At 40.0% G+C, this 12,154-nt stretch overlaps 1 protein-coding gene across 1 annotated transcript in view; it reads left to right on the top strand.

The window, feature by feature from the left end:
• Positions 1–12,154, top strand: part of ano10a (anoctamin 10a) — a 100,561-nt gene that overhangs the window by 53,948 nt on the left and 34,459 nt on the right. The window contains exon 13 of the mRNA XM_049583152.1: positions 9,144–9,260. Coding sequence (XP_049439109.1) covers positions 9,144–9,260 — 117 coding nt within the window. The remainder of the gene's footprint in view (positions 1–9,143; positions 9,261–12,154) is intronic.

The raw sequence follows: 12,154 nt of genomic DNA, 5'->3' as shown, positions 1-12,154 counted from the left end.
CATCAGTGGTCTGATTTGGGAGGGGTCCAGAGAAAACTACAGAGTCTGACATAGTTTTAGCATATTCACACTTTGAGGCAACATTAATTTTTGTGACCTCCAATTGGCGTAACCAGGGGTCATTGCCGCCGACGTGAATAATAATTAACAAATGAAATTACACTGTAAATGGACAGAAAAAAGGGCAGAAAGAGCTGAGAGAGTAAATGATAGGTCAGAGGAGAGAGACGGAGGGGAGAGAAAAGCACTGCATGAGTGTATGATAAACCTGAGCTGATTACACACATCTATGCATGTTCCTCCCCATTACCATCCAGCACATTTCCTAAAATGGAGAAAGCAGTTTATTAAAGTGATTGGACAATATATTGCCTTGAGGGACACTTTTTATTTAAAGCCGTTAACAGACCAGTGAGTGCATGCATTTTTAAGAATGTGATTTTCATCTAAAAGTTCCATTGTTAGGTCAATTATTATCTTTGCAATTGTTTTAATCATTATGTTTTAAAGAGAGAAGAAGAATAAAATCATTCAGCTCCTCCTATCTTGGATATGGGTTTGGCATGGGGGCGGGCAGGAGGGAGGGCAGCACCACGTTACTTTCCTGTTGCAGTGCTATGATACCTGAATAATTACTTTATAAGGCTTACACACATCAGTGAGCAGTAACCAGGCAACCAGCCAGCCTGCTACAGAAACAGAGATTTTCTTTCAGAGTCATAAGTCTCTCTGCGCACAAACAATGGCAGTTCTTAAGAAGAAGAGGGGGGCCAGTTTTCCCCTAATATTAAGCCTGTCACAATGTGAGTCATTTGCCCACCTGGCCACCATGTGAGTCGTTAGGGTCTGGGGAGGGATCCCAAGACTGCATTGTAGGTGGGTGATAAGTAGTGTCGTAAGCCACCCTCTCTGTTTAACGATGGTCGTTCCAGATTGTCGTAGATGGCTTCTTTTACTCCTCTTTCAAACCATCTTTCTTCCCTGGCCAAGATATGCACATTGCCGTCCTCAAAGGAGTGTCCCTTCTCCTGTAGATCTAAGTGGACAGCTGAGTCTTGACCTGCTGGCTCTCCTGTGCTGTGCCATGCACTTGTGGAGTGGTTGTCTTGTTTCCCCCAATGTATAAATCTATGCATTCCTGGCTGCACTGAACTGCATACACTACATTGCTCTGCTTTTGTCTGGGTGTTTTGTTCTTGGGGTGGACAAGTTTCTGTTTCAGTGTGTTACTTGGTTTGAAGTGCACTGGATATTTTTTCTTTTCGGACCATCCTCTGTAGAGCCTAGAGATGGTGAAAACAACCATGCCACATTCAAGTCACTTAAATTACCTTTTTCTCCCCATTCTGATGCTCGATTTGAATCTCAGCAGGTCATCTTGACCATGTCTACATGGCTTAATGCACTGAGTTGCTGCCACATGATTGACTGATTAGCTATTTGTGTAAATAAGCAACTGAACAGGTGTATCTAATAAAGTGGCTGTTGAGTGTATGTTATCATGGTTGTGGCATATCTGGTTCTCTCATGGATCAGCTGTGTCACTGCCCAGAGGTCAGAAGATTTTAGATAAATTTGAAAGATTTCTTGTGCAAAATATTGAACTTTTGCTTCCAGTTATGTCCAATAGTGGTCTTTCTGGGAAATAAGGCAGAGGGAGGTATCTCAAAAGAACTACATCATCTGTTTGGATCCGCCTTTCTTTCAGTGAACAGACAATACTTAGGAATTGGAAGGTAAGAAAATTGAACTGTTTCAATATAGACAGCTGGCTCAAAGATTATTTGGATTTGGTATCTATGGAACAAGCAGCATCGACTCTCCAAGATCTGGTTAGTAGCCACACAGACACTCAGTCTAATCATGTAAGCTCTGAGTAAAAACTAGCCTTAGGATGCACATTGATAATAATAGCCTTGTTTTGTTTTCTTGATATTTTGAATCTGGGTGTTGGGACGTGATCATCAAGGCTGGGAGGCTTGGGGGTTTCCTTCCAACCCCCAAGTTACGAAGAAGTTTTGTTTTATTTTGAAAATGCCTCGTAACAACTTAAAAAATACTGCAAGTCAAGCTCCTCTGCCACTTAAGTGTACATAGTTTTGCCATGACAGTGAAAATACCTTTGAAACAGAGCATACATCTATTATGCCAGACAAAACAGAATTTATTGTCAGACCTTGAAAAGAACACCATTTCAGAAGCCACATTGTCCTTGCCATCTCAGCTGGCATCCTCTCATTCTCAGTCTTAACCTTGAGCTGCTGAGCACTCAGAAATATAAATCATCCTTGAATAGCATTAACAATCAACTAAGAGCTGGAGTGTTTATTGTGTACTTTCAATCAATATGACAAGTTACTAAGATCAGAGTTTTTTTTAGCTTTTGCTGCTGTTCTCTTGTCAATAAGTGGAGCTGTTGTGCTGACAGGAATGGCAAATGTAAGAACATTGAGTATAATGCCCAGTTCAGACCAGAGATTCGTAATGAGACGAGTGGAAACAGGCAACTACTTGCAATGTGCCATTCTACAATGTTCTAAAAACCCACCAGTTCACACCAATGCAACTAGATGAGAGGGTGTATCATCTCTATGCCACAACTCACTGTACTTCTGTTCTGATTTTTTCCCCATTAAAGGGTTTTTGGGGGGGAGTTTTTCCTTGGAGATCCAAGGACAGAGGGATGTTGTATACTTGTAAAGCTCTCTGAGGCAAATTGTGATTTGTTATATTGGGCTTTATGAACTGAATTGAATTGAATTGAATTGAATTGAATTGAATTGAATTGAATTAATTTCCAGCTTTTAAGGCTTATTTTGTGGCTGACTAATTTGTGACTTCCGAAAATATGAATGAGGATTTAACGAATCTGACCACCATCTAGTATCTAAAGAATGTCTCTGTCAATGTTGTTTGCATTTAGATGAAGACTTTTGGAGATATAGATGTTAATTAATTTTGCATATTCTTAAAAATATAAAGTGATGTACTTGTGAACTGACTATAGGTTGCAGCGCTGCAACCTTTTGTGAATGTGCTGAAAAGATTTCAGCCCTGTAGGACACACTGGTGATTGATTATAATTTTTTTGAAGTTTGGAATGTGAAATGTCTTGAAATTTAGATTTAGTGTAACAAGCCACGCCCCCTTTAAGCAATCATTTTCAATTTTTATCTATCAACTGAAACATGATCCTAGATGATGCAATTTACATTGTGTACAAATATCTCTGGCTGATAATGAGATATCAACTTTTTGCATGTGTAGAGCCCCGTATTGGTCAATTTAAATCAAACTTTCAGGGTATGATTCAGTTACTTATGTAGACATTTCCTACAAGTTTTGTGACGATTGGCTCAATAGTTAAGGAGTAAAATCCAATAATGTGCTGAGCCATCAGCTGGCTTCAGTCGAGCTCAGACCAGCCATTTCACACTGCAGCAACTTTCCTCTGCTACGTTCTATAACGGTTTCATCTCATCTCAAATCTTTGGTCTGAACTGGGCTTGAACTGCAATGGCACAGGACAGACCTTTGTTCATTAACAGGGCTTAAAATTTCCCTTTCTTTCTAACAGCTGCAACATTTTCTAGCAAGGCACGATATGTCCTCTCAACACCTGCTTGGAAGTAAATCAGTATACTTAACTATGAGCTAGGACTGGGACACTCAGTTTTTATATTTTGTATATTTATTATATTTTAATTATTATATTATTATATTATTATATTTTAATTATGACAATATATGATGACTGGGTTTTAACTAGGTAAAAGGTTTTAGTCATCGGACGTATGGGTCATTTACCTGAGATTTTCATTTATCTGCTGCCACTGGCTTGCGACAACTTAGACAACAGATTCTCTCAGTCTACTGTCCTAAGGACAATCCAATGTGAGCTTTGTTTCTTTCACTGAGAGATGAAACAAGACCTGTACTTCTGGAGGAAAAGACTTAAGAGGGCCCAAATTTTGGGGCCCTTATGTTGAAAGCACGGCCCCCATCTGACACACTGTACAGCTGTCTGTGTGTTTTGGCGGTGGTGTGGCTGGTAAGGCTCTATCCAAGAAACATCCCCCAAGCCTACAAGCAGGAAGGCAGAAACACTCCCACTGTGGTCTGCACACACTCCACATGTGGTCTGGCAGTGTCTAACCCAGTTCAGTTGCTTATTAACTGGGGCCTCCTATTCTTCCACTGCAGCAGCCTAGGTTATAAAGAAGTAGATGGGCAATGGCGTCTAACCTGTAGCCATTCAGAATCAGTGTGGTTTGGTCAATGTCATGTTACGACATCACATTTATTCATTGGGCTCTACCCCTGTGTGAAATAGAACGATAGTTACAATATTGTAACCCCAGTTCTATTAGCACAGGCAAAGCCCTCTACCTATGGGGCCCTGATGCTCCGACGCCACTCATTGTTGAAGGTGTATGATGTCTAATGGCAGCAAGCCACCTACTTTTATACTGCGGGGTCTGCATGTATTCAGGTAGGCATATCCTGATCGGCCAGCTATGTTTATTCAGATCTCAGTGTGTTAACGTGTGGTCATGATTAGAGGAATATTACTTAAAGAGTCCAATAGGGGATCCACCTGTGTTAATAGAGCTAGGGTTACAATATCGTAACCTTCGATATAGTCCTCCCTTGGTTCACATACTGCAAATGCTAAAACTGTGGCATAGAACCTTGGGGTAACTTTTGATAGCCAGTTATCCTTTGAACAGCACACCAGAAATATAATCAAGCCTGTTTTTATCAATCACGAAACTTGGTGCACTGTTGGAGTGTGCCGTTCGGTGATTCAGAGCCCCATACTCAGAGTAGTAAAGCATACTCTGGGCTCTCTGTCTGGGAAGACGGAGCGAATATGTGATTAACTTAATTGTTCAATAATTCATGTAGAAATAGAACTCTCTATTTCTTCGAACAACAGCGCTCTCATTTTAGTGTAGAGTGTCACATTGGATTTATGAACACACCCAAAAAATCATACATGCTTTTATGTCATCACGCCTGGAGTACTGTAACTCTCTTTTCATCTGTTTAAAACTCCCACTCAGTCTCACATTTGCAATTTAAACACAGATTATTAACAAAATCTAGAAGTTCTGACACATCACTCCAATTTAAGCATCACTTCACTGGTTGCCCATTACTTTAAGAATACATTTTAAAATTTGATTAATCATTTACAAAGCCATCCATGGTCTGGCTCTAGATTATATTAAAGAACCTTTAACACCTTACAGCCCAGCCATCCACCAAGATCATCTGATTAAAACCCTTGCTGTTCCATCGACCAGACTGAAAACTAAAGGTGACCGTACATTTTCAGTGACAGCCCCTTGGCTTTGGAATAGCCTTCCCTTGAGATCAGCAGACTCCTAAGCTTTTATAAACTTGGGTACAACATCAAGTTTGATGTATGTAAACTGTACAATGACCGCGCCTACTAAGTCGTAGACTAAGATGTACATCCATCAACCTCAGTGTGCAAGAACAAAATGTCATCAGCATGCATCATCCATCTGTGCTGCTGTAGGCGTAACAGAAAAATGAAAACAAACATGAATCAAGCCTTTGCTATTGTGGCATTTATATGTGTCAAAAAAGTCTGAAGAAGAGGAGGAGGAGAATGTGGACGCAGTTGTGGCTGGGGAAGATTAGCAGGCCTATTTTGCAACGATATATATATATATATATAAATGTATGTGTATGTATGTATATATATATATATATATACACACATACATATATATATGTATGTCTATGTGTGTGTATATGTATATATATATATATATATATATATACACATCTATATATATACATATGTGTGTATATGTATGTATATACATACATATATGTGCAGACTGCTTCAGTGCTTTCTGTGAAGCAGTTTGCTGTCAGTCAACTGTAGGATGTTGTAGTGAGTGAAAGCAGCTGATGGCAGCTGGCAGTCCTCCAGATGGACTGGCACAGGTGTGTGTGTGTGTGTGCACGGCATGGCCTTTCAGTCTGTATGATGGTGTGTGTGTGTGTGTGTGTGTGTGTGTGCACGCTGTCAGTTGAGGACTGTGACTGTGTTTGCACAGTATAAATGTAATCATCTTTATGGAAAAACACACATCCTGTTGAATCAGAGGTACTCAGGTCATCTGTGTCTGATAACCAGAGAAGCTGAGATCTTAGAAGAACATGTGCAAAGAAGTAGAGACATTTATAAGCACATAACATTCAGTGAATGAATGAATCAATCAATCAGTCAATCAATTTTATTTATAAAGCCCAATATCACAAATCACAATTTGCCTCACAGAGCTTTACAGCATACGACACCCCTCTGTCCTTAGGACCCTCGCAGCAGATAAGGAAAAACTCCCCTCCCAAAAAACACTTTAACGGGGGAAAAAAACGGTAGAAACCTCAGGAAGAGCAACTGAGGAGGGATCCCTCTTCCAGGACGGACAGACGCGCAATAGGTGTCATACAGAACAGATCAACATAATAAGTTAACAGTAATCTGTATGACACAATGAGACAGAAAGAGAGACAGAGACAGAGAGAGATGCAGGACAGACGGTAATGACAGAAGCTTACAACATTAATGAAAGTAATGATATTATAATAATATTATAATTATAATTCTGGTTATTGTGGTACAATATGTTGAAAGTATATATAAATGTCTGATAGTATACATATGTGACAATAATCATATGTGTATAATAACAGTAGAAGTATGACTAATGATAACAGCAGCAGCAGGAGGCATCTGGCAGGACCACGGCAACAGCACAACCACACACGTCACACTATCCAGGCACCGCTGTGATAGAAGTTAACCTGCGAGACAGTGGAGCACAAAGGCTCTGGAGAAGAAGCCAAGTTAGTGACATGCAGTACAGCCGAGTTTGCAAGATGTAGTAACAGGACACGAGAGAGAGAGAGAGAGAGAGAGAGAGAGAGAGAGAGAGAGAGAAGGCGCCCGGTGTATTACAGACCGTTTCAAACTGGACAACATAAACATTCTAAATGGGTCCCTTTGTATTTCCTGTTTGAATGTATGTTAATGGAAAAGCTGATAGGAAGTAAACAGGGACCAAAGTTGTTGCCCTAGCAACAGAATAGCAATGAAATGGTCCATAGGAGGTCCCCCGGCAGACTAGGCCTAAGTCAGCCTAACTAGGGGCTGGTACAAGGCAAGCCTGAGCCAGCCCTAACTATAAGCTTTATCAAAGGGGAAAGTCTTAACTCTATCCTTAAATGTGGAGACGGTGTCTGCCTCCCGGACCGCAACAGGAAGATGATTCCACAGGAGAGGAGCCTGATAGCTGAAGGCTCTGGCTCCTGATCTACTTTTGGAGACTTTAGGGACCACAAGTAACCCTGCATTCTCAGAGCACAGTGTTCTGGTGGGATAACATGGCACTATGAGCTCTCTAAGATATGAATTAGCCTGACCATTTAGAGCTTTATAAGTTAACAGTAGGATTTTAAATTCAATTCTGGATTTTACAGGGAGCCAGTGCAGAGAAGCTAAAACAGGAGAAATATGGTCTCGTTTCTTAGTTCCTGTCAGTACACGTGCCGTTGCATTCTGAATTAGCTGGAGAGCTTTTAAAGACTTACTAGAGCTACCTGATAATAGGGAGTTACAGTAATCCAGCCTAGAGGTAACAAAAGCGTGGACCAATTTTTCTGCATCTTTTTGGGTCAATAATTTTCGCAATATTATGCAGATGAAAAAATGCAGTCCTTGAGGTTTGTTTTAAATGAGAATTAAAAGACAAATCTTGATCAAATATTACTCCGAGGTTTCTTACAGTAGTGCTAGAGGCCAGTGCAATGCCATCTAGAGAAACTGTGTCATCAGATAAAGAGTCTCTGAGTTGTTTGGGGCCAAGAACAATAACTTCAGTTTTGTCTGAATTTAACATCAGGAAATTGGTGCTCATCCAAGTTTTTATGTCTTTAAGGCATTTTTGAAGTTTAGTTAATTGATTACTTTCTTCTGGCTTCATCAATAAATACAACTGTGTATCATCCGCATAACAATGGAAATTTACAGTGATTTCTAATGATGTAACCTAAAGGAAGCATATGTAGAGTAAATAGGATTGGTCCGAGCACAGAACCTTGCGGAACTCCAAAACAAACTTTTGTATGTAAGGATGATTCATCGTGAACATGAACAAACTGTGTTCCAGTGTGTAAGTGTTCCAGTCTCTATAGCAGAATTTGATGGTCAATTGTGTCAAACGCCGCACTAAGATCTAATAAAACAAGTACAGAGACGAGTCCTTTGTCTGAAGCAATCAGAAGGTCATTTGTAATTTTAACTAGTGCTGTCTCAGTGCTATGATGCATTCTAAATCTTGACTGAAATTCCTCAAATAAATTATTATCATGGAGAAAATCACACAGCTGGTCTGCAACTACGTTCTCAAGGATCTTTGATTCTGAGTTATCATGTATGAGCAGTCTTTGCGTGTATTCTCAAACGTACTTTTCTGTGCATGAATCATAGAGTGCAAATGGTTTATTATTGTGACAATTTGGTTCTAAGTCATTTGCAATGTTTGCACTAGGATGGTGATAGGTCATTGTGTTGGCTCTGTTGTCCTACACATTGGATTTGAAATGTAATGGTAACTAAATGATGTTTAAGGGCCCTTTTGTTTTAGCCTTATCTGTGTCTAAAGGTGTCCAAGTAGACATTGTAAGTGTAAGAGTTATAGCCTGTTTTATAGTGTAGTTAGATGATGATGATTATGTGTTTCATTTGTTGAAGACCAGACTGAAGTTCAGACCCAGAGCATCACCAGGGAATAATGGATACCAAGGGTCTAAAGTCTACAAGCCACAGACTGAAACTGACCACATCTTGAAAATGCACTTTGGAGTAAAAAGCGAACACTGTCTTTGTCATTCAGCTTCAAGGACATTTGTATAGATGCTGTCTGTCTCACCCTGACATTCCATCTTCTCTCTCCTCTCTGATTTTATAAGGCAGTATCCCGTAAAAACAGAATCAAGTAATGAGATCTTTCTTTCAAACAATGTTCTCCTCACTACTTTTTCAAAAAAAGAGCATGCAAAAAAAGCTGAAAACAACTGTGTCTGTTTTGTGATTTCAGCATGGGCTGCTGGCCTTCAAGTTCATCCTGACCTTCCTCATCCCAGATGTTCCCAAACACATCCAGATCAATCTGGCCCGCCTGGAGTTTGAATCACTGGAAGCCCTCAAGAAAAAGGTAAAATCTGACAACATAGTCTGTGTATGGATTAAGGCAAACTTCAATACAATGTGACTTTTTACTTTTTTTTGTTATTGATTCTCCCAATTTCAACAAACCAACAGTTAACAGTAGAAACAACAGCAATCACAAATTAAATAGAAATACAAAAGTTCGGTCACAGTTAGACAGTTGCACGCTCCCCATGCTAAGAGTAACATAAAGTCCAGTCATATACTTCAATAACAGAAAAAATGCCATATTGCAGTTGACCTTTAATGTCTATGTGGGTGTGAGAGTGTACTGTAAAGATTCAAGGATCAAGGCAGAAATAGATATAAATTAAACAGTATCATAGACCAAAAATATTTTAAGTAAAAATAAAACCAACAACACAGCAAAAGAAAGATATACATTATTTTCAGTTACGCTTAAAATTTTAAAAGATAAATATAGCCACAAAAGGCAATTCTGGGGTTCAGGCCTGCATGGGTCTTTGAAACTTGAAAGCTGGGTAGGATCAAGACCATTGACATCTGAAGACACACGCATTAACAACAAATAACAGATTTTTTGACAGTCAGATAGATGCTCATTCATTTACATAAAAATCCTACCGGCCAGGTTTTTCTTTGGAAACACTGTCACTTTCTATTGGTCAATTGCAGAAACATTTTGGGGCAATGCTTCAATGGGTACGGTTACATGATGGCTTCTCATTCGGAATGAAATAAATCTGAATGAAATCATTTGGAACTAAGGTTTTTCCAGGTAGTTTACATGGGAAATATTCATTCCAAATGAGGGTTTACACGGGAGATCAGTTTAATCGCCTTTATTTGGGTCCGCGCAAGGTTTGGGGCAGGGAAGGTTTCTGATTGGATAGGAGGCGGGGCAGATGCTACGTGTTAGTAACATGTTAGTCCTCATTCCGTATAACAAAATGCTTGACAACGCCGTTCTTAGTGCCTTTTTCGGGCTTGTTTTGCTTATATTCTTGAAGCAGCAGCACGACAACAACCTTGTTCTGCTAATGCTTCGTCTGTTGTAAAGGAGAAGGTCTATTGAAGGTCAAAGAAGGGAGATAGAAGACCGTGCCTTAGTGCAATGAGTCGCGCACGCTATATTTGTCATTGCACCAGAAGGGCAAGGAAACGAGCATGCGCAGAAAAAACGGAATGAACTTAAAGAGGAATGAGTGTATACAAGTGGGAGAAATTCTTTAATTCGGAATTAGAAACAGAATATTCCAGTCCCTTACATCGGAATGAATTTTCAGTCGCATTGGCCATTTTCATTCCGAATTAGGTGTTTACAAAATCACTTTTAATAGGAAAGAAGTTTCATTCTGAATGAAAAGGGAATTAAACTGTCCATGTAAACACACTCAATGGCTTAGTTAAAAAAGTCCACTGAGTTTGGTGAGGTTTAAACAAATTGTCATTGATTTATGGCAAAATAATGCAAAAGGCCATTGCACTTGTTTTGAACTGGTGGCGCCCCCTATTGACCGATTTCAAAGTAATTTAACACATATTTAACATATCCTGCAAGTTTTGTAAAGATTAGACAAAATATATCTGATTTATAGTTTGATTTGTGTTATCTCACATCCAGTTTTTGCATATGTGGCGCCCCACCTAGTGGTCAATTTAAATGTCCCTTTCAGGATATGTTGCTCGTATGTACAGTGGTGGAAAAAAGTTTTCGGACACCCCATGCATTTGTGAAATATTGGATTAAGAATCACTCTTAGGTCTTCAAGTGCAATTTCTTTTAGTACAGTCACAGCCAAAATACTAAATAAATCCTTTTAAAAACTTAAAATTGATTGGTTCCATAAAAATACATAAGAAATTTTGAGTATTGGGTCATTTTGGTACCAGTAATGAAGGTCGTTCTTTTTATTAAAAGACACAATTTTTGTTGCCAAGCTTTGTGTCTACATAAAGCCAGCACATTTAAAAGTTCTTCAGACACAAAAATGGCTAAAACAAGGAACCTAACGCAGGAAACACGCCTGAAGATAAAGATTCTCAGCCAGGAAGGGTACAGCTGCCGCCAGATAGCCAGGAAGTGCAGATGCAGTCCTTCAGCAGTTGGATACACTCTGCAGAAATACAGACAAACCAACAGCTTGGAAGACAAACCAAGATCTGGGCGTCTAAGGGTTTCTTCAGCAAGAAATGACCGCATCCTGATCCGCATGTGCAGGCAAAACCGCCGAATGACATCACAGGAGCTTCAGCAGCAGTGGTCAAACCAAACTGGTGTCCAGTGTTCCACCTGCACTGTACGTGGCCGACTTTTAGATCATGGCTTAAGGTCCTACAAGGCTATCAAGAAGCCCCTGATCAATGAGAGACAGAGGTTAGCCCGGCGTCGTTGGGCCCAGGCACACAAGAACTGGACAGCCAGGAATTGGAAGAAGATTTTGTGGTCAGATGAGTCCAGTTTCCAGCTTTATCTTCCTCCTACTAATGTGAGAAGTGCGCAGAAGGCCAGGCGAAGCATTATCTCAGCATGTACAGTACCTACTGTCAAGCATGGTGGAGAGCAGTATCATGGTTTGAGGATGCATGAGTGCTGCTGGTGTTGGTCATCTCACTGTCTGTGATGGCACATTGAACTCTACCAAGTATTGTACCATTCTCGAAACCCACATGCTCCCTTCTGCACGTGCACTGTTCCGTCGAGGTAAAAACTGGATGTTTCAACAAGATAATGCCCCTTGCCACACATCCAAGGCCAGTAGAACTTGGCTGCAGGAGCACAGTATCCAGGTCTTAGAGTGGCCAGCTCAATCCCTGGACATGAGCCCCATTGAAAATCTGTGGTGGATTATCAAAAGGTCTGTTTCAAAGCATAAACCAAAGAATTTAGAAGAATTAAAAGCAGTAATTCAAGAAGAA

The sequence above is a fragment of the Epinephelus fuscoguttatus genome, linkage group LG8 (genome assembly GCF_011397635.1).
Source record: "Epinephelus fuscoguttatus linkage group LG8, E.fuscoguttatus.final_Chr_v1".
Lineage (NCBI taxonomy): Eukaryota > Metazoa > Chordata > Actinopteri > Perciformes > Serranidae > Epinephelus > Epinephelus fuscoguttatus.
Note: the sequence above shows the minus strand (reverse complement) of the source record. Positions and strands in the feature narration are given on the sequence as shown.